General features: G+C 41.2%; 1 protein-coding gene across 3 annotated transcripts in view; it reads right to left on the bottom strand.

Moving 5' to 3' along the window:
* Window positions 1-26,785, bottom strand: part of THSD4 (thrombospondin type 1 domain containing 4) — a 268,563-nt gene that overhangs the window by 147,008 nt on the left and 94,770 nt on the right. For all 3 annotated transcript variants that reach the window (XM_040077771.1, XM_040077769.1, XM_040077770.1), the window contains exon 6: window positions 22,725-22,827. In XM_040077771.1, the coding sequence (XP_039933705.1) occupies window positions 22,725-22,827 (103 nt within the window). The remainder of the gene's footprint in view (window positions 1-22,724; window positions 22,828-26,785) is intronic.

The following is a 26,785-nucleotide window of genomic DNA, read 5'->3' as shown; positions in this document are numbered from 1 at the left end:
TCTCAGATGAACAAATCCGAGCACCATAAAAAATTATCTTCCACCATCATATGAAAAAATGTAGAATGACAAAATTCCTACTGACTACCATGAAGTCGGTAGTAGGATCAACTGTGCTGGTTTTATGCAACCCATGACTCCTATTATTGCATTTACTGAAGTTCAGAAAGTCTGAAGATCAAAAAAATATTTCCAGTCAGTCAGTCAGTGAGTCAGCCAGCAAGCCTGTGGACATTTTTCGAGACGGCTGACAATATGGGTCAGTCCCAGTTTGGGAGTTTGGGTTTTTAATGGTAGCCTGTAGACCTCACATCTAGTTCCTGGGAGTACTCAGCATAAAATCCTTAAGTAGCACTGATTTATTTGCTGCTTCATTTTCAGACTTTGATTCTGGAATTGTATTTATGCATTCATATTACTAGAATGCTAACAGTCCCTCATTTGGAATATTTACCTGACTAAAAGGAAGTACAGAGAGGGGCAGTAAGAAACATTTGAGTGACACTCAGTTTTGTTATTGGGATGCTGGAAGGTTCAGCTTTTTTCTCTTTTCTTTTTGGTAGATTACTGTAGAAATTGCAGAGAAGTGACCACAAGTGTTTGAGCTTGCTTTTTGCCTATTTCCATTTGCTGAAGCTCACAGAGATCAAGCTGATTGTCCAAGGTCACCCAGAAGTAAATGGCCCCAAAAAGGATGACAGCTCTGACTCCATTCTTTTCTGTTCCTGCAGTTCTCTATGATGAATCACATGGCAAAGTTAAATCTTCTTCCCCAAAATCTTGCTCAATTTCTCCCCATTCTTCTGTTTTACATCACTTCATTGCTCTTCTAGAGCTTGCAAACAATATGTGACTCAGTGACCTTTTTTTCTTCTATTCTATTTCTCAATAAGAAGAATTACTGCATAATTAAACCACATTTTTTAGTATTTGTTTCTTTTCTTTAAGAGCTGTCCCTTTGCAACAGCCTTTGAAATTCTGCGAATGAAGCACTTTTCTCTACCAGTCCATTTCTTTTGAAAAACATTTTTTTCCTGCACTGAATTTGTTTTGTTTCTGTATCTGTGACTAGTTTAATCTGGAGTTCATGATCTTAAGGATCTCTTTCAACCTAAATGCTTCTATGATTGCAGAAGACTCGGCTGGGATTAGCAACCAACTTCTACACCGAAAAGAACAGAGGCTCTAAACTGTGCTTAAAATTTACCCATTTTATCTGGCCCTTGGAAAGACATCTACATTGGAAGACTTCAAGCACTCAGGGACAAGATCAGCTTCCCACAAAATGGTTACTGCTCTCAGCTCGCATTCTTAGACTGTGAGCCCATCATCACTTGTATGTAGGTCACAGGTTTCACAGAAGTCCCCACTCCTCCATATGAACTGATGCCTTCAAAGAAGGGTGCACATGGAAATGGGTGCACGTGAACATGTGCAGGACCACAATAAACGAAAAGTAGCAGAGAGGAAACCTTGTAGACAACAACTTAGCATAAATATACAACAGTTTTAGAAATAAATGAATCCTGATCTGGCCTGTATACATGGGTAATCTAGCAACTCAGAAAGCACTTCCAGCCCACTCGAAATGTTTCCAAATTCAGAATAAGTGAGGCAACTCTTGGAAGAAGCAGCGAGGAGCAATTCACATCTTTCTATGAGGTAAACTCGTCATTTCAAATGGTGATTTATTAGAAGTATTAAAGGCAAGCTATTAAAATCTCCACTCTCTGGATCTAAAACAAGATCATGTTCAGTAGATATTCCACATGCTCAAGAACTTAAATTTGTATAACCATCTATATACTATCAGAATTCCTGATAATTGCAACCATATCAACACGAACTGAAGGGTTAAAAAGATCCAACAGGACAGCATATACATACAGCATTACCTTTTTCTTTTTGGTACTCTTGGGAAACAAAAAATACCACTCTCTCCATCCTTCAACTTACTGATAGCTCATATTTCTCTTACATTCAAAAGAACAGACAAGACTTTCCTTGTCTTAAAAAACAGAGACAAAGGAAATATTTGTATGTATGTTGGAGATCCTTAGTGGTGCTTCACAAAACTGCTTTGAGAAATCACAGGTACAAGGTCGACTACACTGCTGAGCTCCCATTTCCCAAGGCTTCCCAGCCTGAAGACAGATTAAGGGATAAACCACCATGAAATACAGAGCATGATGCAGTTCATACAAAACCCACACCAAGCTTCCTCCCACAAGGACTAGCTCAAGTCCCCAGTGGGATGCAGGACATTTCCTTCTCCCTAAAGCCCCTCTGTTTTATTCCCACAGGGCATGAGATGCAATCCAGGTGTCTGATTAAACCATACTGCAGCACTGGCACGGTGAGCTGACCATGTGCCTCCCTCCGCTTTCACCACCGCAGCCTCCTAAAGTCAAGGCAACTTTTTGCAAAGCTATCTTTGAGATACATCTGTGTTCTGCAAATAAAGTGTCTGTGAAAAGAATGATCAGCTTCCTCTGCTCCCTTGTCCCCTCACACTTGGCTCCTCTTTTTTCTGCAGGGACTTACCAGAAGCTGACCGCCCAGCTGCAGGGTCCAGGAACACACTGAATTCCAGCATATGATATAGGAAAGCACAACCCTACAAGCCCACATCTGTGGGCAGTAGTACATGCTGCCCTCCTAAGGAAAAAGGCAGAGGGATCAGTTATCAAGATAGGACTGGAAGGGAGCCAAATTATTCCTACCTAAGCAGGAGTGAACCTACAGGGAGCCTCTTGATTCCTTCGGTAGACCACAGAGCAAGTCTCATGTCCAAGTAATAAATTAAGCTCTGAAGAAGAGGGGTTGCTTCAGACTCTGGGCGTGGTGTCAACTCCTCCTGGGTTAGGGAGAAGGGCCAACAGTCTCCACAGGTCTCAGAAACCAGAAGTGCTAAACACTTTGATTTAAAACCACTAATAATGAAACATATAAACCTTTTGAAACAAAAGCTCCAGGTCTTACTTGCCGATGCAACGCAGTTTCTTCCACATGCTTGAAACAGTTACCAATGCTCTTTGGAATTAACCACTTATTTAAAAACAGTAAATGAAATTTCTTATTTTATAACTTCTAATGATAAGTTCCCTATGCCTTCACATATATGGAAATATTTAAATTATGTGGCACATCGCTGCTTTCCTTAATATGTAGATTTTGTTAAACAGCTGGTACCAAACACATTTTGGATGCACAAGCTGAAGAGCAGATTTTCACCCTTAATACTAAGAGAAAATTATAAACTCTAGTCTATAAAATGCTAATGAAATAATCGACTCAATATGGAAAATACTAAGCTTTCCAGTGACAAGGTAGGAATTTTCTGTAAAATGCCATATTCACTTCAAAAAGTTGTAACACCTGAAACCTGGGGATGTTAAAAACAATCTCCAGAGTCTCCTTTTTTTCTGCAGCATTATTTTCCTGCAAATGACATCTCAAGCCAGCAGTGCCGTAAGAATCACAGGGAGCTGATGCCCCTCAGTAGGCAGCAGAGCAGGGATGCCACCAGGCCGAGGTGGCCGTGCCACGTCCCGGCCACGCCAGCGAGGGCAGCCAGCAGGGCCAGAGCCCTGCCCTGCTCCCCAGAGCACCGAGCCTGCTCAGGCACAAAAACCGAGATGTTTTATGTCAACAGCGTGACTCTGTAAGACTCTCACAGAGCCAGGAACTTCCACTCGAGGTGTTTGCAGAGACCTTCCCTGTTTTACTGAAGCCACATGAACCCAGACCGTCTATGTCTGTAATTTGCACATCACCCCTGGTTGGTTTATTAACGAATTGTGACACTGCCCACAGCTCTGGACAGCATATAGCCATGGTAGATTATTCTGTAGTTATTACATATTTATTTACATTTAAATAGCTGCTTTAATTTCTGAGTTGGGATAAGGGTTTATCCCAGGGCACTTGTAATGACCAATTTCATTCTAGACAAAGGCAAATGATGCTTTTTATAAGTATGTGAAACACTACTCAAATACTGCTGTGCCAAACAAGCTAAAAAGTCTCTGGAGAAAGAACAATGATAATTGTTATCTTGCTATTCTCTATCATGTAAATTAAGCTTTCGCACATTTGGTGCTTTGTCTTGATGAGTTTAAGTTCCAACAGAGTGGCAACAGGCACAAGTCCAATCTGAATAGAAAAGGGGTTTGTTACTGTACTTTGATTTTTTATTTTTTAGGAGTCTGACCCTGCTGCTATTTCATTCATTATTGTGAGTTTTACACTTTGATGGAAGCAACTGAATCCTAAGTAAATCTTAGTAAAAATATAAATCTACAGTAAATGTAAAGGAAAATTTTCCTGTCCCTGAGACTGGAAACACCAACTTTCACATATGCTGCCTCTGGGAATGGCACAATTATATCAATTGACATCTCCAAGTTCTCTCTTTAAAACATACTGAGGTTTTGAATGGGCAGTTTGAAGCCCCACTGGACCTCTAAATGGCTGGGCAATAGTTTTAAAACATGTATTTGCCCAATGGAGTTATTAAGGTGTACAGTGGTAATACATATTTGCTACTCAGGCATGCAGCATTAATAAAGTTTCTAATGAAAACATCTTTAATAAGTAATTTTATTGTTAGGGTACAGGAGCCACTTCTCAAGCACTCAGTTTCATCAGCTTTACTCACAAAGTATCAACCTTAAGAGTTTACCCACCTCTCTTGTTCAAAATAAGCTATGGTTTTGATTCTAGAGTATGCCAACAGAACTGTTATTTTGGAACCCAGCTGGACATGGTCTTGTGTAGATCTGCTGACCCCAAATGAGCTGGGGAGTTGATCCAGACAATCTCCAGAGGCCCCTTCTGATGTCAGCTGCTCGGTGACTGACAACTGCAGCGCCTGCTTTCTCTCAGATTTCCCCTAATGGGCAGGAGAAGCTTACACTTTGTATCCAAAAAACCACCACCTCGCCCTGAGATCTTGCCAAAACCCGTCATGTACACTGTACTTCAGCATAAGTACACATAAAAATTAATTACATCTTCATACCACAGCATCTCAGTAATTTGTGATCATTCCATGCAATGTACCACAGAATACTAAACAACAAAACAGCTGAATTTCCATTTTTAGTTTAAGTGCTTCAAATTAGGCAATGAAATTAATTCTAACATCTCTGAAACCACACGAGGCTGACTGATGAAACTGCACTCACAGCTCCTCCAGACAGGAAGTCAGAAACATCTCAGCTAGGTATCATGTACGTTCTAACTCCTACGGATTTTATCACCAATGCCTTCCTGTACCAAAACCTGCCAGCAAGGCCTTCCCAGCTGTTTGGACTTGATCTTAAACATCACAATATTTGGTATTTTTCTTTAAACTACAGACAAAAATAGGAAAACCTCAAGGTCCATTTTTTAAAGACTTCTTGATTTTCATGTGTACAATGTTTTTAAAAAGTAACACTATTAAAGGACAGAATTTAGTATGTGAACAAAAGTCCCTCCCCAAAATACAATCTTTGAGGCTTCCCCATTTCAGTGCAGTGTTCATGTTTTTCAAGGCTTTCACTTGACTATGTATAAGACAACTAACTACATGGTAGAAGGTGGTGTAAAAGAAGCCTTAAGAAAAAATTGCCCCTGGAAAAAGGAAAGAAACATAGTTTTTGTTCTGACAAGAAATTCTCTCCTTTTCTTTGCAGTGCTACACAGAGCAGGATCTACAGGACATGCATGGACACATACCCTAAATACTTTACATGCCTTCCCCACCCTTATGGCAGGAAAGCAGCTCTCCAGCTCCTGAGCTCCTGCAAAGCCACAGCTCTAACTCCTGCTGCACTCTGGATAAGGAGCACAGCACTGACAGGACAGCTCAGGATGCTGAATTTCCCTTCGTGCATCTGCACATCCAGGCTGTCTCCCGGAGGGGCTCACTCTGACACTGTACCTGAAACTCTCTACCCAGTGGTTCACCTAAGATTATTTCCACGGATTCTCACTAATTGTATTCAATTTATAGGTTCAGCTTGTCAATTAAAAATTATTTTATGTCTGTTACTTTTTTGAATTGCTGAGTGTCTGTTCATCCCTAGAAACACACGAGGACTTGCAGGCAGCAAGTCTGGTATCTCTTCCTGTTTTCTTCTATCAAGAGACAAAGTTCATAGTCCATCTTCAATTGTTTTTTCTTTTTAAAAAAAAAACAAACTGATTTTCCATTTACATTTCTAAGGAGATAAACAATGTCATTTTCCCAAATGCTTACAGTTCTAGACGGAAAAAAATTAACGTGTGTTGTATAACTTTAGGCCAAACTAAACTCTGAAATCTGTCTCAGAATCCTGATTCATCTCTTTTGACCTTTAGGACAAAGAAAGATACAATGATCTGAGTGGGCTCATAAGACACATAGAAGACAGTATCTTTCCTTCATAAGGGGAGAAATACATCTTTTGTGTATCTGTCAGTAATAAAATCAGACATCTTCTCAGTTCGGAGGATTTTCTTTACAGTAGGTAAATTCACTGAATTCAGGAGTTGCAACTGACTTTTATCTGGAACATCAAAATCAGCAACTCTACTGGTGAACTCACCTTTCATTCACCTGTCCCTCAGTCCTCCCTTCCTCCACACAGAGCTGTGCTGTTTCACAGCAGTTGCCTGTTCTTTCTGGTTTTCCAGGAGTACAGACCATGAGCCAGCAGTACAAGCAGTCAGGCTTTCCCATAACCCACAACACCTCCCTACACTTCAATTGAATAGATTTGAAAATACACTGTTATAGAATTGAAGAAAATGTCGAATTCAAATGTTTTGAATCAGATTTGTTACAATACATATCTCTTGCTTTCCTTTTCTCTGAGCTAGATATAACTTCATTAAATAACTGAAATATATCAGCATCACTGTTTTTTCCGTTTTACCAGAGAAGTTACAGACTAAGCCTGGCCACCTTAGCTCTGTGCTTCTCTTGCACCAGCGTGCAGACAGGCTTACTGTACAGCCCAGCACATTTTTTTTGGTTTTTTTTAACTGCAGTTGACTCCCTATCCCCGTTGAGGAGGCAGCACAAAAAGGATGCCTGTGTGTATGCAGATGTTGGATTTTCAGCACTGATCCCTCCCACAGTGACCAAAGGCATCACCCTGGCTGAGCGGGATGAGCTGCGCACAGCGTCTCTGCCTTGTCTGCAGATGTTGCTGGGAATTGCCATTCCCACAGCACGTCTCAGCCACAGAGGAGCAGCACCTTCACTGCACACCGGTCAGAGCAGGGGCTGGCAAAATCTCTTGCTGACCTGCCCCTCCAGTGCCTGCTTATTTGCACCAGCCCTGGGCTGGGGTGTCTAAGCCTGGGAAGGTCACCACACTGCAGAATTGTTTCCTGTGCTCCGGGCTGATTAAAGACACAGACTGTGTTACATGAGCTGAGGCCAAAGCCCAGTAAGGTACAGTAATGCAATTAATGCTTTTTCTGAAGTCTCACTATGAGGGATATAAGTGCAGGGGCCTCTTGGGAAGCAGACTTCCACAAAAAAGATTACCATGAATAATCCTAGAAAAAAGGTCTTTTAGGAAACAACATACTACTTATTTGTCCTCATGCCAACTCTGTCTCAAAAACTGACGAGGCAATAGCCTCAGAAGCAACGGGCCTCATTGCAATTCACAGAAAAAGAAACACAGACCAATGAGTTCACAGCCAAACATCAGGAACATTAATAAAGTATCCCTTTGATAATAGCAGGACATGCCTATAATACCCATGTTTTCACAACCACTTGAATCTTATCTCAAGAGATCCAATATCCCAGGCAGTAGAAAAATCCTTTTGAAACTCGGATTTGCTCTTAACAACACAGTCTTTTCTTCTTTGAAAACTTAACACCTGCTCTCCGATCTGTATTTGTAATTCAGGCCCCTGGCCTGCGCGGTTCTGCTGTAACAGAGAGCGGAGGGATCGCCTCTGGCATGTACAAGAATATCAATCTTGCTAATATGATTAGAAGCAGCTGTGAAGACAAATGTATACAGATTTTAAGCTGTCTGTGGTGTAGGTGCATATACCAGTTGCCAACATACACAAATCCTCAGGCCATTGTATTTTCCCTGCAGTTGATGCCCGTGCTAACTAGATACAGAACATATGGTGCTTTCACTTGGCCTTCCAGATTCAATATCCAGCACTAACTGGGACCAATAGCCAATATAAACAGGTGGTCTGATCAGCAAAATTTCCACTTTCATGTGAATGCAATAAATATTTCAATAAGCAATTATGAAATAAGTATTTATTGAAATGTCAGGCTAAATTATTGCAAATTGCAATAATTTGGTGAATAATTCAATAATTTAAATGCTGCAATAAACACCTTAATATGTATTGCAGTATAGTTCCATAAATCATAAACTGACCAACATTTAGAATATATTATATGTGCTATACAAACATGCAGCACCTCCTTCATATACAAACACTATACAAGCTTGCATACAGATAATTAAATGGTGGGGAGGGATTTACCACTGTATAAATAAGACTAACTGCTTAGGTTTAAACACATGGTTTTAAAATCTGTTTGTGCACAGTTCAGTGAACTAAAAAACGTATCTCAGTTCTGACTACTGGTAACTGTTTGTCTTTTCGTAAACACTCCTGTCATGAAAATGGATTTCAAATAAAAAGATTTATTAGAGGCACGCTTCATCAGAATTAATATCAACATGTAAAAATAAAAATTAATTTGTGCTAACAGTTTTGTCTGCATGCATTAGGCAGCATCCGTAGAACTTGACAAGTCAGACAGCCTGATTTTAAATTTCAAAATATTTTTTAAGGCCTTGACCGTATTTTTTATTATGATTTGAATTTTGTAGGTCTTCAACATCAACCCACCACTCCTGTCATTTCATTTGGAAGCCAACACGTGTTGTCCTCAAGTACTGAAGTAATTTTCTGTGGCAGTAGCAGCAAATACACAGAATTAATGCTACTATTGGATAAGCCAGAGCTGACTTCACAGAACTGTGTATCAGAAAAAGGGCCAAAAGCAATCCTGTATTAAAAGATCATTCCTATCCCCAAAATTTCCTGAAGAGTAATGCTAAATGTGAGCTGGAGATTTGGCTCTTGCTCCAGGTATGCAGCGAGGGCAGGCATAGCTTCACGTACAGCTCCAGGATCCCATTTCCGCTGTCTCAGCCCACAGGGCTGATGCCAGGCATGTTTACTGATGAATTCCCCATGCTCTGCACCAGGCAGCACATGAACAAGATTTTCAACCTAAACACAAGCCACTAATACTTCGTACAGCTGGGGTCTGTTCTCCTTATAGAATGCATTAAGAAACTCTGTTTTGCTGTAATTCTAAACCATGTAATGGTGAAATGCACTTGGGCTGGGCTGGACAAACACGCAGGAAGCTGAGCCTGCCCACTTTACCTGTGGGAATGAGCAACACATTGCACATCAGCTCCAGGACATGCCTTCGGGCTTGAAACATGGAGGACTAAGGAATTGTCCATATAAAAGAAACATAAATCGGAGAGAAAAGGGAGGAAAGAAATTCAATATACCAGCAAAACGTAATCCTTATTGCTCTGCACTATCAGATCTAACCATGGTGCTAGAAAACCAACACTTACCAAAAAAAAGCTTATAAACAGTTCCTAGAGAAAGCCAGATTTTTTAAAGTCTCAGACTCAGTTATTCTTTTAATAAATGATGAAAGAAATAACTAGACTTTCCTTCCAATTATTTTTAAGCTAAACATATATGTGTATAAGTGACAGTCAGGCATAAACATCTGAAAATACTGTAACTATCCAAAAAAGGATTAAGAATGTTCGGTACAGCTGATATGGGTTTTGGATTAAGATCAAAATAAAACCCTCAAAACGAAACCCACAACTTAACTAATTAAAAGAAAAAGCAAACACTTGACAGCGAGATTGTTAAATAATTGAAAACCCTCTCAAGGAGAATTAAGACCATTTAAACTCAAAAAACCAAGTTCTAAATACATAACGAAACTAAGGACAGACAAATTAGGCTAATCAGCTTGTGTTTTTTGACTCTCTTCCCTACAAATGTTCTGTATTTTCACTGAGATAAAATCAATGGATTTTTATTCTGTGTTTGGCCGCTGAGATTCAGGTTTGATGAACGGACAAACACCGGGTATGATGTTCCCTCTCATGCTCTCGGAACTCCACGGCAGCAGCTGCTCCTGTGGTGAGAAACAGCAGCGCTGCAGCAACAGCTCCGGGAGCAGGTCATCCCCTCAAACACGCTGGCCTTGGCCCAAGGAGGAAACAGGGGGTAGGAAGGACACTGCTCTTGTGCCCTGCCTCGAGTGCCACGGCCCAGCCCGGCTGTAGGCAGCCAGTAAAGCCAGGCACCTTCCTGAGTGGAATGCCTTCATCTGCACCACAACTGAACCACTCTGTGTGCAGACAGATGGAACCGCGCTGTATAAAACCACAGGAATAGGAAACTGCCTGCTATGTCTGCTGTCCCATGACAGTTTCTGTTCAGAAACGGGCTTTTCTTCCATTCAAATGACTTGGCCATGAGCAAGAATCTCTTTGATACACTGTATTTTATATATTTTCAGCATATTTTTCAATCTAGTTACAAATACAGCGGAGTCATTCAGCCAGTATTCTTCCCATTTTTTCAAAATTTTTTGTCATGAAAACTGAAATCTTTCCTAACAATACGTTTGTTTTGCTGGAAATTAAGAGAGGAATGTCAAAATCAGTTTCACTTTCTCATTTCACTTCAATGCTGAAACATCTTAATATACTGAAAATTAAAATGATTTTACATCCTAATAATATTACAATTTATATATTTATATATTTATTTATTTATTTTCAAGTTTCGACTTGAATACTGATACCAAATAATTTGATACTTAAAAATGTTTTGTATTCCTGGAAAATGTTCCCATTTTCAGTTTTTGTTCAAAGTTGGAATGAACACAAGTAGTCAAAATGTTAACGCTGTTAACACTGCAACAACACAACGTGACCCGCTCCCTAAGACACACAGAGCAGACAATCAATAAGTTACATTACAACTCATGCCAATTTTTTACATAAACAATGACCTGTTGTTTGTTTAAGGATGCTTTGGCTCTTGTCAGTAATGTTAAAGCACCTCATACACATTGCAGGAAACCCATGAGACATAGAGGGCATTTGAAACTGCATTTTACAGTCAGGATCTGGACACGGAAAGATTAACTAACTTTCTCACTGCTGGACAGGAAAGCTGAGCAAGCCTGAAATGCAGTTCTGCAACCCACCCTGCCTTCCCGAAGGATCCCGGGCCTTATGCCACACCCCCATCCACCCCAGTTCTCCGAGCTCAGGGCCAGCAGCCCTCCTCTGCCTTTCACCAGATTTGGTGCATTATTTATAATTTTACTACTTCAGCTGATCAAAGTAATGGAGTAGACGTTGACTTTTTAGATGTTTTGGCAGCATAGTTGGAGGAACTTGAAATTATTAAGCAGATGTTCTGTGCCATAACTGGAGGCTTGCTTTGCTCTAATGAGATGCAGTATTTGTTACAATGAAGGAAATTGCTTGTGGATTTGCTATAATGCATTTCACATACACTGGGTTACATTTATACTGGAGCAATGAAAAGAAAATACAGTAAAAGTCTACATTACTTTTCAGATCTGATGATGTCACCAGATTCATATTATTACATCTGAAAAAAGATCAAGCTCAACTTTTTGAGGTCTGTTTCTGTTTTTGTACTTGATATTCACCTCAGCGGTGAAATGGATCCAAACAGTTAGCTCTTTGTGATCTCTCTCCAGAGGAATCACTCTACTATTCCAGTAGAACCAACCAGAGTGGGCTGCACCTCAGTGTTTTTAGGCCTCTGACCAAAATTATTCAGAAGCAGATCTCCTCCCTCTGTAGATATATGAGCAAATTTAATGCACGGTTTCTCTGGCTCTTTCAAATTCAATTTTACATTTGTGGTGTTTGGATTTAAATTCAGAGTTATACAGTACAATATGGAAAGCAAATTAACAAATTCACAGGTTGACTCGGTGGACAAATGCCAGAGATTTGTACCAATCTCAGTGTAAGGGTGAGGACTGATCCAGAAAAATATTAACAAGAATTGTCTGTCCTTTGTAAAAGACCTCAAACTGTGGCTTAGATATTTATTATGCACCACGCTTATAAAACTTCCAAGATGTCTAATGGAAACAGCACACAATAGAAGCCAGTTCTGCTTTTCATTTTATATACTACCACTGGGAATCTCTTTCGTCTGATGTTCATCCATATTATAAGTTTTTTCTTCACAGTGGGTAAAAGTTTCCTTGCTTTGAAAATAGAAATTCATCATAACAAGAAGGAATATTGAGCATATATAAATGCCAGTCCAACTACTTATACTGTCTAAATTGGCAAAATCTTTTTAATTCCCTTCAAAACACTCAGCACTACTATGTAACTCCGTCAAAACACTAACAGAACATGCCAGAGACACAGAAATGCCAATATTTAATTAATAATGTGAACACAGGCACCCACGTTCATATTAATAAGTATCCTTATTTTTCTAGCAAGCAGTAACATCAGTGAGAGCTGTGAACCCTGCTCCTTTGAAAGCCTGTGAGATAAAGTTGGAAATTGTCAATCTGAGGGCTCTTAAAGTAATGCCACATTAGAAAATACACTGTAATACTTAATCCTTTTGAACCCTCTGTAGTAGTTTTATCTTTACAACCTCTCATCCCCTCCCCCACTCTTAAAATCCTGCCCAGTGACTTCAGCCTGAGCTCGGCGAGTCTCAGCCCTGAGCTGCAGCCACAGGGCCTAACCTTGGCTCTCCCACACCACACAACATGGAGCCTTCTCCCTCACAGCCCACAGACAGTGGCTTTATCAGAGGAAGAGAGGCTAAAGCAGATGACTTTTACTTGTATTTGTCACAGGCCAAAGCAGGGACAGGAGCGGGCAGCACGTTCCCAGGGTCAGTTTATGCGAGGCAGAACTCAGACAAGGCTGAACCTGCCCCTCCAGCAGCAGCTGGAAATGGCCACAGCTGCAATCAGGGCTTCACCTGAGGCCGCCCGGATCTCTCCCTTGGGGCAAAAATCGCTCATGCTTCAAGTGCCCTACACCATGTTCAAATGTCAAATACCAATAAGCCACCAAGGAGAAAACACAGCAGCAGCAGCCTTGCCAGACCTGAAACCTAACATCTTCCAGAGTTCAGCGGGCTCCCTTCAATTTTCAACCAGCCACAACTTCTGACTTGTGACCCTGCTCCACACCGCTGTCAGTAACTATGACCAAGGGTTTTGGCCTCACTTCACACTGACCCAAAACTTAGTTTCAAAACTGAGAAGTATTTAGAAGGCTAATCAGGTAAAATCCACAAATTTTAGTGGAACCAGAACTTGTATATCTACCCTTTCAGTATATGTAGGTGTTAATTTCTAAAACCCATATTATGCCATAGAAATTATATTAAGAAAATAGAATTTTACACCTAAATCTTCTGGAAAGTGCAAGTTTTACTAGTGAGAGTATGCATAATGAATTTTTGAGTACACAAATGGAAACTGTGAACATAAATGTTTAGATTCACATTTGACTCTCCCTGAAGTTATTGCTTTCTTTCATATTAGCTGAGACTGGAACGGGCTCAAAATGAACAAACTGTAAGTGTAAAGTATCTTAATATGTAATTCTTTCAATATAATGTAACATACTCAGAAGAAATCAATCTTCCAAAGTAGAAGGGAAAGAATCTCTACTTACTAGCACCCCTTTTATAGTTTATTTCTCCATTTCTCCATTACTTCAGTGTTTGGGGCTTTTTAGAACTAGAAATACACGTACTATTTTCACTTCTTAGGATAACTGTCAATACTTAAGAAGTTCAGTAGAATAAATGTTTCACTTCTAGCCACGATTTTAATTACTCAAGAACACATAGAGTAAAACAAAAGACAGGTATTTTGGGGAGGGATAAAGAAGGAAAGTACTTTGCTCTCTGATATGATCCTAAAGCCCTTCTTTGTGCACTGGTAATTTGTTCACAGCATGAAAGAAGAGTCTGAATCCCATGTTTATGTTGCTGTTTTCTGGGTCCCTGCTCATACACCCACCCAGGAGAACCATCCCAGACCCAGCAACAGCTCCCTGAACCTTTGAGCAGAGGCTGCAGGTGCACTCTTTGAACTCATCATTTTTCAAAAAAACTGTGAAAATTTCTGGTGAGTTCCTGAGACTCCATGGAATTACGTACATACCAATTCTCTGAAAACAAAGAAATCTGGGTATTATCAGCCTGCAAAAATGATTTTTAGGATCAGACCTCAGTTCTGTTCACTTTTTTAGTTACATGTGGAATTTTCTTCTAAATTACCTCATCCAAGAGCCATTGAAGCGAATGGGAAAAACTCATGCTGACCTGAACAATTCTTATACCACTAGGACCTATAAAAGTTATATTTATATCGCTTTTCTTTAACTTCAGCAGCAACCTGACTGGGAGCTCTGCAGCCTGCTATACACACAGCACCACATTAGGACAATTGCTCTTGGCTGGAAGAGATAAATGTGAAAGCTTTTCTGAAATCAAACAGATGGAAAATACTATGAAACTATTTAAAACCTTTTGAAATGCATAACTGCATCAACAAAAACTATTTCCACCCATCAACTGAGGCAAAGATAGTGTATTCACTTGATTTTTGAAACCGCAAATTGTAAAAGGAACGTGTTGAATTGTACAAGAAATGTGTTAAATAAATATTTCATGCATTTAACAACAAAAATGGAACATGTCTTGATAATCCTTGCTCAACTGCCACGCTGTTTATTCAATATTCCCCAAAGTTAATGCACAACATGTTAAAACGATTACACAGTCTCGACCTTGCAGCTCCATTTTATTCTCCAGACTATTTCATAAATTTGGGAGATAGGGCAGGATCACGGGGGTTCATGCAAGCAGCGCACACCTGCGAAACACTGTGAACCCCAGGTTTGCCCCCATTCTTGTCATCACACTACAAGAAATGGTTGTGCAGGTCTGCGTGACAAGGACTCCTAGGACTACAAACATGGAACTCATACCAAATAGTTTCCTTGTGAAGCTGTAAAACACATCTGCTCAGAGCATCTGATCCTGCATGGCTGTGCTACAAAAGGAATCTATAACCAAACAGAACAGATTTAGGAGAATTCAGACTAACACTCATTTTTTGCAACTCCAAAGAGGTGTAGGAATAAGGACAGGATGCCCTCTTTTCATTGCTACAAAGAATGAGCTTTATAGCTCATTTCATTTGCTATAAAGAATTCAAAGGAAGGAAAAATGCTGATTCAACAGAAAAGGCAAATTTTTTGAGTGAAATTTTGTCTCTGAAGCTTAATGGAGGAATTTCCCATGGACAGTAGGAGTCAATAGACAATACCAGCAAACAAGACTAGAGCATCCCAAAGCACAGTGCTTCTTACACAGTGACAGTTATTTGGGCACAGTAACCACCCACTACAGAGAGGGAGAAATAACACGGAAATAACAAGATCTTCATCTGTCCCAGTTCTCTCCCTTGTCTTGGCAAACCCAACATACAAAAGATTGGGTGCTACAAAATGAAATGGAGATTCCAAAAGTTTTTTTTAATCCTCCCATTGGGTAGGACTATAGGTTACCACATACCCTTTGGGAGAACTGACAGAAAAGAGTAATCAGCATTTTCCTTATTTCTTATTCATACACAGCAGAGGTTTTGCTGCTGAGAAACCTGTGCTTGATCCAAAACAGAGGACTCAGAAAAGATGGAGACCAACCCCTGGAATTGCCAGGGAAGGTTAAATTTTTAGGGTGTGTTAATTTAAAGCAATGCTCTATGCTAATTTTCTCTCCTGGATAATTACATCCATAACCACACCCTCCATCCCTAGTAGGCCTCTGTTTCTAGGGTATTCTCTCGCCCATCTTTACACAGCTCAGGCTCCCCAAATCAAAAGGATCCAAATCCTCAGCTGTCCCCTTGCAGCAAGTTTTCGGCTGCTCTGCACAGCCACTGGACAGAATGAAGCTCTGTAAGAAGCACAGACAGACAAGGACTGGTATAGATTGATTACATAAGCTCATATATTGTTGACTCATGCAGCCCTGCTTATTACAGACTTTGCCTGACAGCCAAGTCAGACACTGAGAAAGTTGTGATAAAGCTGCTAAGTGCTTTATACCAATAGCTTGTGTTTTGAGAATCAAAGCATTCCACTGATTCCATTTAATGGGGGGGAGGTATTTGTTTCTAATTCATTTCTCAATATTGGATGTCTGCATCTTTTTGGTGGGTTTTTTGCCTATTTGTGCTTCAAGGGACACTAATAGGTAAAACAGACAAATTAAATCAAAGTATCTGTACCGCTCACTGCCACACATGCTTCACAAGTAATAAATCTTGCATCTATGTTCTGCTCTAGCCTAAGAATCTTCAGTACCACACAATCTGGATACAATTTTGTTTCTACATCTGAGCCTGAAAGCCACAACATCCGTCCCTAACTTTCTGCTCCAATCAAAGACCTAAAAAGTGTGCTTTGAAATGAGGGCCTAATTCTTCCTGGGGCATTTCCCCAACTTGCAATTAATGCAACTGGACAGGTCAGATGCTCTAAAATACACCAGTAAATATTGGTCAGCTGGACACAGAGGGCAGTGTCTCTCTTACAGCAAACCTCAGCTACATTTATCTAAGGCCTGTAAGATTAGGACAGATATGGCCTGTCTGCTCATCTCCTTTCTCTCACTTCCCTGTCTTACAAATATATTCTGTTTAAATGGTTTATCTTCCATTGCACTTCAGAGTGTCTTGAATTTACAGCAGAGTGGTAACATTTGATGGATGTAATTTCCCATTTTCCTAAAGGCACTAACAAACAACTCCAATTCTAGAGGCTCATCCAGGTGTCCATCTGTAAACACCCACTTCTTGCTCTCACCACTCTTAACCCACTTTCCCCTTCAAACAGCAAGTAGCAAAGTGAGGAAATTAAAGTATGCACAAGAACTAGAAACATTACATGTGGTGCATGTGATCTATTACAAGGAAATGGCTCATTTCAGTCACCAGAGTATGGTGGGCCCTGCTTAAAACAGTACACTTAAAAATACATATGCATTATTAATTATTGTAACAAACCACAGTATCAAAGGTAAAAGCCAAGCTCTAATATCATTAAGCCTCTTACAAATGCAAATCAAAATATATATAATAATAAAATTATACAGAAAGAATAACTATAAAAGGTAAGTTGCCATGTGGAAGCACTAAGTTTCCATATACATAAATATCGCAGCATTTTTTTATTAAAGCTTTCTATAGAAGTAGTTACATATTTCAGTAATACACAGGATATTTACAATTTCCAGGTCAAGCTCAACACAACAGATGTTCAGGAAGCAGATTTATAGATGAAGTCAAAGAAATGCCTCAGATACTTCACCAGAACCATACTTTTAAAACTGCAAACTTCCATCTGCTTTCTCCAGTGATCCATTCACAAACCAGCAATAAATAAAGGAGAAAACAGGGACATAGCATAAGTGAACTTCTTGTTCTGCATTTGAGTAAATTCTAGTCTCATCAGTGAGCAATATTTCAAAAATATTTCAGTTAAAAGTGAAATAGAATTTTCAGTAATATGTGAAAAACGGATACTTCACTGCCTCACAAAGGATTTCCACTAAGCCTGAAGGAAATCAGAAATCATATTCCATCAGAATTCAACAGGAATTTTATGCCTGTAGTGCCTAAGCTCTTGTCAGTAATTACAGGTATATGCTTCAGGATGCCTTGTGTCTATCGTTATGTGAAGCAGACACTGTTTGAGTTGTAACTCATCAATAAATATAAACACCATCTGCTCGCTGCATTTCAAGTCTCCCAAAACCGTCTGACGCCTCACTGATGAATCTGTCTGCCTACAGCATTTCACATGAAACAGGAGAAGCAAAAAAAATCGTCCTAGAAAATAAAGTGTGTGCAATTAAAGGACATGCACTGTAAAGAACAACTAACCACAGAATGGAAGAGAAGCAATCAAGAAGATTTCTAACCGGTGGAGGCAAAAGAGAAGCAGAGAAGTATGGTCTGCTGAAATGAGAAATGAAGACTTCAGGCGGCTGCCTCACTGAATATAATACCTTGCAGCTGGGTGAACTGCAGCACAGCTGGATTGTTTCTAGAGATGCTGTGTATAGATTCCCAGTATATATACATAGATAGTTGCAGGATATATGTGTATCTGTGTGTTCAATAACTAAAGTAAGTTACTTGAGAGAGTATAAATAAAACAGTAAGATGACTTCTTGTCCTCTGGGTGAAAACATTAGGTTGTGCAAGTATTGCACACAAAGCTGAGAGGATGCAGTTCAGCACAGCCCCTCCTGAGCCCCAAGGAACTGGCAGCCACAAATCAGGGAAGGCCAAGCATTAATGAACTGGGACTTGGTTACCTCTGGGTCTCAAGGATTGCACTGCCAAGGATCACAGGCACTCAGGAAACACACCAGGGCCCACCTTCCTGACCATACACAACAATCAATTCTTTGAGAACTCTACACTGAAGTTCCACTTCCAGTTAACCTAAACAGATGACATGTTAGGTTTCTCCATATATATCAACCCTCACAGTGTTTCTAGAATGGTTTCATACTAAGACGTAGTTGTCCAGCCACAGACACTGAATGAATCCTTGCTCTAATAATATGTGTATAAACTATATATATCTATAATTTGTTTATAAAAATATCTCACAATTCTAAGAGAAGAAAAAAACCCCACACTAAACCACTGAAAACATGCATAATATACTCAGGCTTGGCCTTGGAACAGCTTTCTGCTGTTCCATCACTGAATGGAAAATACTCCACAAAACATCTTATTGATGAGACTTCAAAAGTGAATAAATGGTCTCCTCTCCAGCCCTTATACCCTTATCTGAACAAAGTCCAGGCAACTGAGCCACAACGCCCCAAACCTGAAGCATCAGCACAAATGCTCTGTGCCTACTGCTGACTGTGCAGGATCCATGAGCAGCTTCTGCATTGTCCTGGTAACTGTCCTGGTAATTTCCTCTCCGAACCCAGCCCTCTCTGACCCCTGGGTACTCCAAGTGCTTGATGCTACTTGCACCTCTCAGCACCCGACCAAGATTTTTAAGAGATCTTGTGCTTTTCTTCCATTTTATAATTACTTAAAACATATTAATCAGATCTCATTCAGTGTCTTCAGTGTCATCAATTGCCAGCAGACTCAAGAAGTTTCTTAGCAACTTAACATCTTAAGCTGGGCCTCTACATTTTGATCGGTTAGAAGAAGCTATTTTGTCATTCAAAATGAGTGAAAACTGTTATTACAAATCCAGCAAGAAAAAACCACAAGTCAATAAAGGCAGCGGCTTTGCATTACTCTTCAGTCTCCATCTTAATACCCAAACGGATTCAGACTAAATCTTACATGCCTCTTGTCTGACACAAAGTATTGAAGTTGCAGTATTTACTAGACACTCGTGAAAGCTATAAATTTCATCTTCTTCAGAGCTTTTATTTATCCCAGCTGTAGCAGGCAGACATCTCTAGCTTTAGAAGTCAGGTTACTAGACGATATTTTAAGACAAAAGCGAACTGATAAATGATTTTACAGCATGTACAGATTTACCTGTACAGAGAGTTCTCCTCTGAACACAACACTGGCTTCAGGATGGAGTATTGACATGAGTGTTATTTTAGAGAATAGTACCACTGAAGTTCAGCATGAAAAACCATACTGACCATATATCCTTCCATCCATTCAATGCTTGGATTCTGATACACTTCAAGTAAAGAAAAGCCAGCTTTTCTGGCTCCTCCTCACCACAAGGCTGGGTGCTGATTCCTGGCCCTGTCAACCTCTTTTCATCCCGGCTGATTTTGAATCACTCTTTGTGCTGCCCATCAGTAGTTAGGTTTGACAACAACAATACTGGGGGACACGGGGGACACATTTTTCCCCCCACAGAAAACGCAGCAGTGACATCAGTGCCATCTGACACACCCTGCTTTCAGCTAGAGGAATTTTCATCCCAGCTCAAACTCAGCCCGACTCCAACTCTGCTCCCAGGAGCACTGCGGCGTTACAGGCCCTGTAACAATTCCCATCTCAGCATCAAACAGAACAGAGAGGCCTCGGCAGCCAGCGGGAATGGAAGAAAGGCTGCCAGGCCTTGCAGAGCCCCCGCCGGCTGCCCGGAGCAGGTGAAGGCGCTGCCCTGGCGCGGCCCCGGAGCAGGCAGCGGGAACGGGGCCTCTCCGTGTGCTCTGGCTGCCAGCAGCAAGCTCCCGAAACAGCTCCCGACATCTGAGCGTGGCTCTGTTCCTAGAAACCCGCCTGCCTTCATCCCGCCTTTCAAGCCAAAGACATCTTGACTCTAGCAAGTGGAACTAAATCATGTGTACAGACACCAGCGTGATGATCCCCGAGCCACGTCCCTGCTCCTGCTATTGCCTCCGGAGCCAACATCCAGCCAGCCCTAAGGCAAGCCACAGCTGCACATGGGAAATCACACACGTTGGGAACAGCCAGGATTCCTGGGAAATAAATGTCCTGTCTGCAAACAAGTGCAGTCACCTGAAAGGGGAGCTCTGAAACTAGAGCTGATCTATTTACAACAAAAAGCAAACCAAAACATCATTTGGAGGAAATGCTTGGTGAAGTATGCATTTTCGAAAGCTTCCCATTAAAAATTCTCTGTAAAATAACAAAACAAAACAAAACAAAAATTAACAGAACTCTTTCCATTTAAACTTACTATTTTATTTACTTTGATGGAAGAGCCTTAATATCTGTTACGGGTACATAATGTCTGACTTTTAGTGGACCAAGGTCTGATTTGCAAAAACCACTTTTTTTTCTTGAAGAAAAGAAAAGTGCTCAAACTTTGCAGTATTTTTCTCCATCTAATTTCCCTCACTTGGAAGAAAAAAGCCAAGTCCCCAAAGAATACATTTTTAGCTCTTTCAAGTTTTACACACTTGGGGGGCAGTCCTGACTGGTCAGCATTCTGAAGGGCAGCTGGGCGGGTAAAGCCCAACATCCCTGCAGAGAGCAGAGCTCACAGTGCCTGGGCCTGCACAGGTGTAACTCTACCAGCTGGAACAGAAACCCAGGGCTGGGACTGCTGCTTAAAAGGCTGTTTACTACACATACCTGGCTGACATTTTCAAACAGAAGTCAAAGCAGGAGGGTCGGCAGCTGACCAGGATTTTTTGCAGTTGTTGATTTGAAAATACTGCATTTGATGATGCTTTTTGGACGAACAAGACTATTCAGGTATCCTCCTGACGACAAAGTATCAGGCATAGGGTCTCCTGGAGGGGACTTTAATGCATCTTTAACCTTGTAGAGAATTTCTGACAAAAAATCTGGAGTTATCTCCCTCCTTTCAACTAACGCAGCCATTCTTCACTAAGAGAGACTCCCTGTGGCTAGATCCCCACAGTTACCCTTTTCAATCAACCATTAGGTTCTCTCCTTTCAACAGATTCTTTTATCCAGCCATCAAAGGGTTATGAATTTTCCATCACAATTAAAAATGAAAGTTAACTGAACTTAGGATTTCAAATTAAAGAGTTCAATTATCAGTATGATTAAAACATTCATTATTTCTACAGAGTTAAACTTCCTTACAGGTTTTATGGTTATGTCACTGTGACGTTTTCCCACTGCCACAACTGGATCCTTCTCAAATCCTGCCCTTAAAGTCATCGTGTGCTATTGGTTGTCCCACACAGACTAAATTTTTCATTAAATACTCTAAATTCATAGGGTTTATAGTCCCTCTAATGTGACTTTTTTAATAAAGACAAAAGTTTATGTTGGAGCAGCGGCAGATAAAATGGGTTAGAAATGCAGCTGCACCAATCTGAACAAGGGAGAAATAAAAATATGCATGTTTTTTTAAAATAACAATAATCACACTTAACTCACCAGCAAGACAGTGCGGTGAATTAGTTTAACTGCCCTTATTGATCCAGTATAAACATTAGGAGCAAGCTGTGCTGTGCAGGGGAGGGAAAAAGAAATGATCACGGCATGTTCTAGATCCCCTGATTCATCTTTCCTGGCAAAAGATGGAGTGAGTCAAAGCTGCTGTGTAGGAAGCAAGGAGAGGGAGGTGAGCTGAGCCCAGCATTGGCTGAGTCTTCTCAGCTGGGCTTTGAGACGGGATGCATCAAAGCTAACACGTCCTAATTCTTCAGGGCCATCTCGTAGAAGTGCTGCAGAACATGCCTTCAGTCCTGGGGTACTGGCTCTTTGTTCTGCCTAAATGCATGGTACAGAGTTGTACAGCTCTGAAATTCCTCCTGGGCAACTTCACAAAGCCAAACACGGCTTTAACTAGAAACACAGCACACGCTGAATGTTCATAATTGGAGATAAAGAGGCGCAGCCCTGCCAGGCTTCACTATGCCCACAGTAGATAAGACGAGGACTGAGACATGGCTACACTAGAAACAAACATTATCAGATCTACCTGGGTGTCAGATATAAACCTACCTTCATCTGCACTGACTCATGCTCAGCTGTAAAAATAGGTAACATCACCTGATGGCTCCCACTAAGTAAAGATCACATCTGCCTTTCCAAAACAATCTGTATAATAATGCAAAACCAAGTTGTTTTCCCTTACCTTCTGCAAAAGGTTCCCATTCATAAAATCGACCCATAAATGGCTTGTTATTGTATGATGCACACTGTACCTCTCTAATATTCCTGCTGCTTTCAGGACACATCTGTTTAGATAAAAAAAAAAATAAAGTAGCATTATAACCAACAGCAAAGTTATTTTTGCCTTCCTATGAATGAACTTTAGAAGATCAGTGAAGGCATTGCAAAATTCTAATCCAGATGAATGATATAAACTTCAGCAGACCCTCTTTAAAGCAGGTAACAAGCTGTGCTGTTAAGTAACAATATCAAAAGTGCCTGTTGAAAAAAAATAATTTGTGAAGTTAATGGAGCAACACTTCTATTAAAAAAAAAAAAAAAAAAAAAAAGTAAAGCTTTTATTGAGCTGTCATTTTCCTCAGCAACAGCACAACAATTCACGATAAATCCAATATTGGATTAGAATTACTTCCTTTTCACAACAGCTTCACATTTTTCATCATAAAGTTTTTGGGCTCAGATTCAACAGAGTTGAAACACTCAATGTACATGCTTCCATAACTTATTAAAAGTTGACCACAGCAGCTTCTTACTCTCATCCTATGCTTCCACACCATATTTCCATTTTTCCTTTTGTATTTCTACATGCTGTTATTACAGTCCCTGCATGACTTTGCATTTTAATTCATGCCTTCAGATCCTGAGCTCTTGCAACTAAGGAGGCAGTACAGGAGTTTTGCAAGTGAAGAGCTGCTTCTATACAAGCACGTGTGCACACACGGGTATTGAGGCTGGGCAGGTTTTACAGGTGGAAGTAGAATCCTTCCTCAGGTCACATGCAATGCACACCTTTGGCAGACCAGCCTTTTTTGCACGTGAAGTAGATTCCAAAAGCAAATACAAATTAAACACTTAATGACTTTCCTCTGCCTGAATCCTCACATTACTGCAGTTACAGCAGAACATTACTCTGTGTGTGGGCACATACAAAGGGGAGAAAGACTTCTACCAAATGCAGGGGGTTAATGGGAACAATTTTTATGCCTGGAAAAAATAGGGAAGCTTTGGGCACAGATGCATTAAATTTTTTTGCATAGACTTTAGATAATAAAAATTACTAAGAATACTATTCAAAAACAGTAGAAATCACATGAAGCATTCAACTAGAACAGCAGAGTATCTTTTCTATAGGAGATTTCAAGGGAAAGCTCGAGATAACATTTTATGAAAATAGCATGGCTAAATAACTGTGTTTTCAAAGGGAACAGAAGAGAATCACTAAGGACAACTCTTGTTGCAACTGCAAGTCAGTTCTCCCATGTCTGTAGAGTAGGAAAGATTGGTTGTCTGCTGGGGAAGCCAGGCACATCAGAGGTCCCAGAGGAGTTCTTGCTTTGTATCCACCATCTCCATAAGAAGATGCTCATAACTAGATCAAAGAGATGTGAAAGTCAAGAGTTTTCAAGTGGGCTATAAACTGTACCAAAGACATGCCCGGGGGAAGGTTCATGGACTACATTATTGTCTATTAAAATCACGGTAACAAATCTTCTAGAATAAACACTGTTTCTGGCCAAGCAACCATCTGTGCTTCTTCGCCCACCCTTCTGAGATCTCTAAGTACATGCAAATACTGCTTTCCTCAACAAACACTCTAGTTTAAAAAAAAGCTTTCCCTGAAAATAGGACCATGAACCACTACACTGGAAGGCTGGGACCATGGGACCAAAAGCCTTTCTAGTGCCAAATGCAGAAAGCAAAGCTATATTTCCACAAACTGAAGCACAGCTCCCTCCATGTGTGGCACAGCAATGCAGAACATTTATTCACCACAACCACCAACCAAGGCAATGAAACGTACTTTTCACGGAAACCAGTTATTGAACATATCCTAAAGGTGAAGGGACAAAACCTGAGCTGGCATAAATTAAGGTCACTACACTAAATTACAGCAGAACAAACATCAGTTTGCGCCAGCCAAGAAGTCAGCCTGAGGAGTTTTTCTCTGGAATGCTTTTCCCTTTTTTTGGCACACATTTTCTACCAGCCTGTTGTGAAGTTTAGTCGTTCCTTGTTTTTCCTTTTCTGACCCTTGAGCTCATGCTCTCGTGTACCAGTATTTCTGGCTCATAAACCGTTTCCTGTACACCCTGCTCATACCAACTGCAGGCAATGTATGAGTAAAAATATCAAAATATTCACTGCTGTTGCCAACAAATAGTAACACCCACTCCTTCTAAGATCCTTTTCATATAGCTACAATTTCTGTTTTTAAACTTACAGACAGTTGCCCACAAGACAGAGACCTCAGTGCTTTAAAGTAGGACAAAGGACAGACGAATACACTAAACTTTGTGTGGATCAAGCAAAAATCAGAACAGGCTAACACAGAACATCCCTGCTACTTTACAAGCCCCAGCTCAGTTGCCTCTCCTTAGTTTCATTCATCGAGGTTTAATTGCAATATAAAATTTTGAGGAAAAAATTGAGCAACCTGGTCTGCAAAAACACTTTGCTTTGTGTTTTATACAGATTATATTAATTTCTCTTTTTAATGTCCCCTAAAATATTCTTTAGCTATGAAGTACAAGAAGGTAAAATTACTACAGCCCATGAATCACCAAAGCTTAGGAGTTGTATTATTCTCTACATATATACTAGTTAACATCTATGCATCATTTACTAACCCCACCTAAATTGTTAATGCACAGCTGAATGCAATGACAGTTTTATGCTGCCTACCGCTCAGCCTTCCTGAAAATTAAATCCTTGAGCCTTTCTCAGAAGACCTAAGAGTGCCAGGCATTTTCTCTTGGCCTCTCTGGCTTTTTAGCACTTTTGTAGGCAAAAAACCGCTAAAGTGAGAAAGTATGATCCTATACAATCAAAAGTGAAGCTGCAGTATAGCGGTTCCTGTAAATCATCATTTTTTATTTATTCCCCGATAGTACCAGCTAATTTTACACTTCAGTTTAATTACTATTCCTGTCATATATAGCTTGACTAAAACTCCTAAAATACATCAACAAGCATGTGTGATGAGGAGATGTCAAGCCCAAAGACAGCTCCTGTGTACAATGTCTAACAGCTGACCCTCGCAGTGCTCACCCTTTGCTTGTCACAGCTCTGGGAGGTGGCTGAGGAGCAGCTCCTGTGCTCCTGTGCTGTGCTGTGCTCACCCTTCATGCCAACAGCTCTGGGAGGTGGCAGAGGAGCAGCTCCTGTGCTGTGCAGAGCTCACCCTTCATGCCCACAGCTCTGGGAGGTGGCAGAGGAGCAGCTCCTGTGCTGTGCTGTGCTCACCCTTCATGCCCACAGCTCGGGGAGGTGGCAGAGGAGCAGCTCCTGTGCTGTGCTGTGCGCACCCTTCATGCCCACAGCACTGGGAGGTGGCAGAGGAGCAGCTCCTGTGCTGTGCTGTGCTCACCCTTCATTCCCACAGCTCGGGGAGGTGGCAGAGGAGCAGCTCCTGTGCTGTGCTGTGCTCACCCTTCATGCCCACAGCTCTGGGAGGTGGCAGAGGTGCAGCTCCAGTGCTGTGCAGAGCTCACCCTTCATTCCCACAGCTCGGGGAGGTGGCAGAGGAGCAGCTCCTGTGCTGTGCAGAGCTCACCCTTCATTCCCACAGCACTGGGAGGTGGCAGAGGAGCAGCTCCTGTGCTGTGCAGAGCTCACCCTTCATGCCCACAGCTCTGGGAGGTGGCAGAGGAGCTGCTCCTGTGCTCCTGTGCTGTGCTCACCCTTCATGCCCACAGCTCTGGGAGGTGGCAGAGGAGCAGCTCCTGTGCTGTGCTGTGCTCACCCTTCATGCCCACAGCTCTGGGAGGTGGCAGAGGAGCAGCTCCTGTGCTGTGCTGTGCTCACCCTTCATGCCCACAGCACTGGGAGGTGGCAGAGGAGCAGCTCCTGTGCTGTGCTGTGCTCACCCTTCATGCCCACAGCTCTGGGAGGTGGCAGAGGAGCAGCTCCTGTGCTGTGCAGAGCTCACCCTTCATGCCCACAGCTCTGGGAGGTGGCAGAGGAGCAGCCCCTGTGCTGTGCTCACCCTTCATGCCCACAGCTCTGGGAGGTGGCAGAGGAGCA

This window comes from Hirundo rustica, chromosome 13 (assembly GCF_015227805.2).
Source record: "Hirundo rustica isolate bHirRus1 chromosome 13, bHirRus1.pri.v3, whole genome shotgun sequence".
NCBI classification, from domain to species: Eukaryota; Metazoa; Chordata; class Aves; order Passeriformes; family Hirundinidae; genus Hirundo; species Hirundo rustica.
This window is presented reverse-complemented; position numbering and strand designations above follow the sequence as displayed.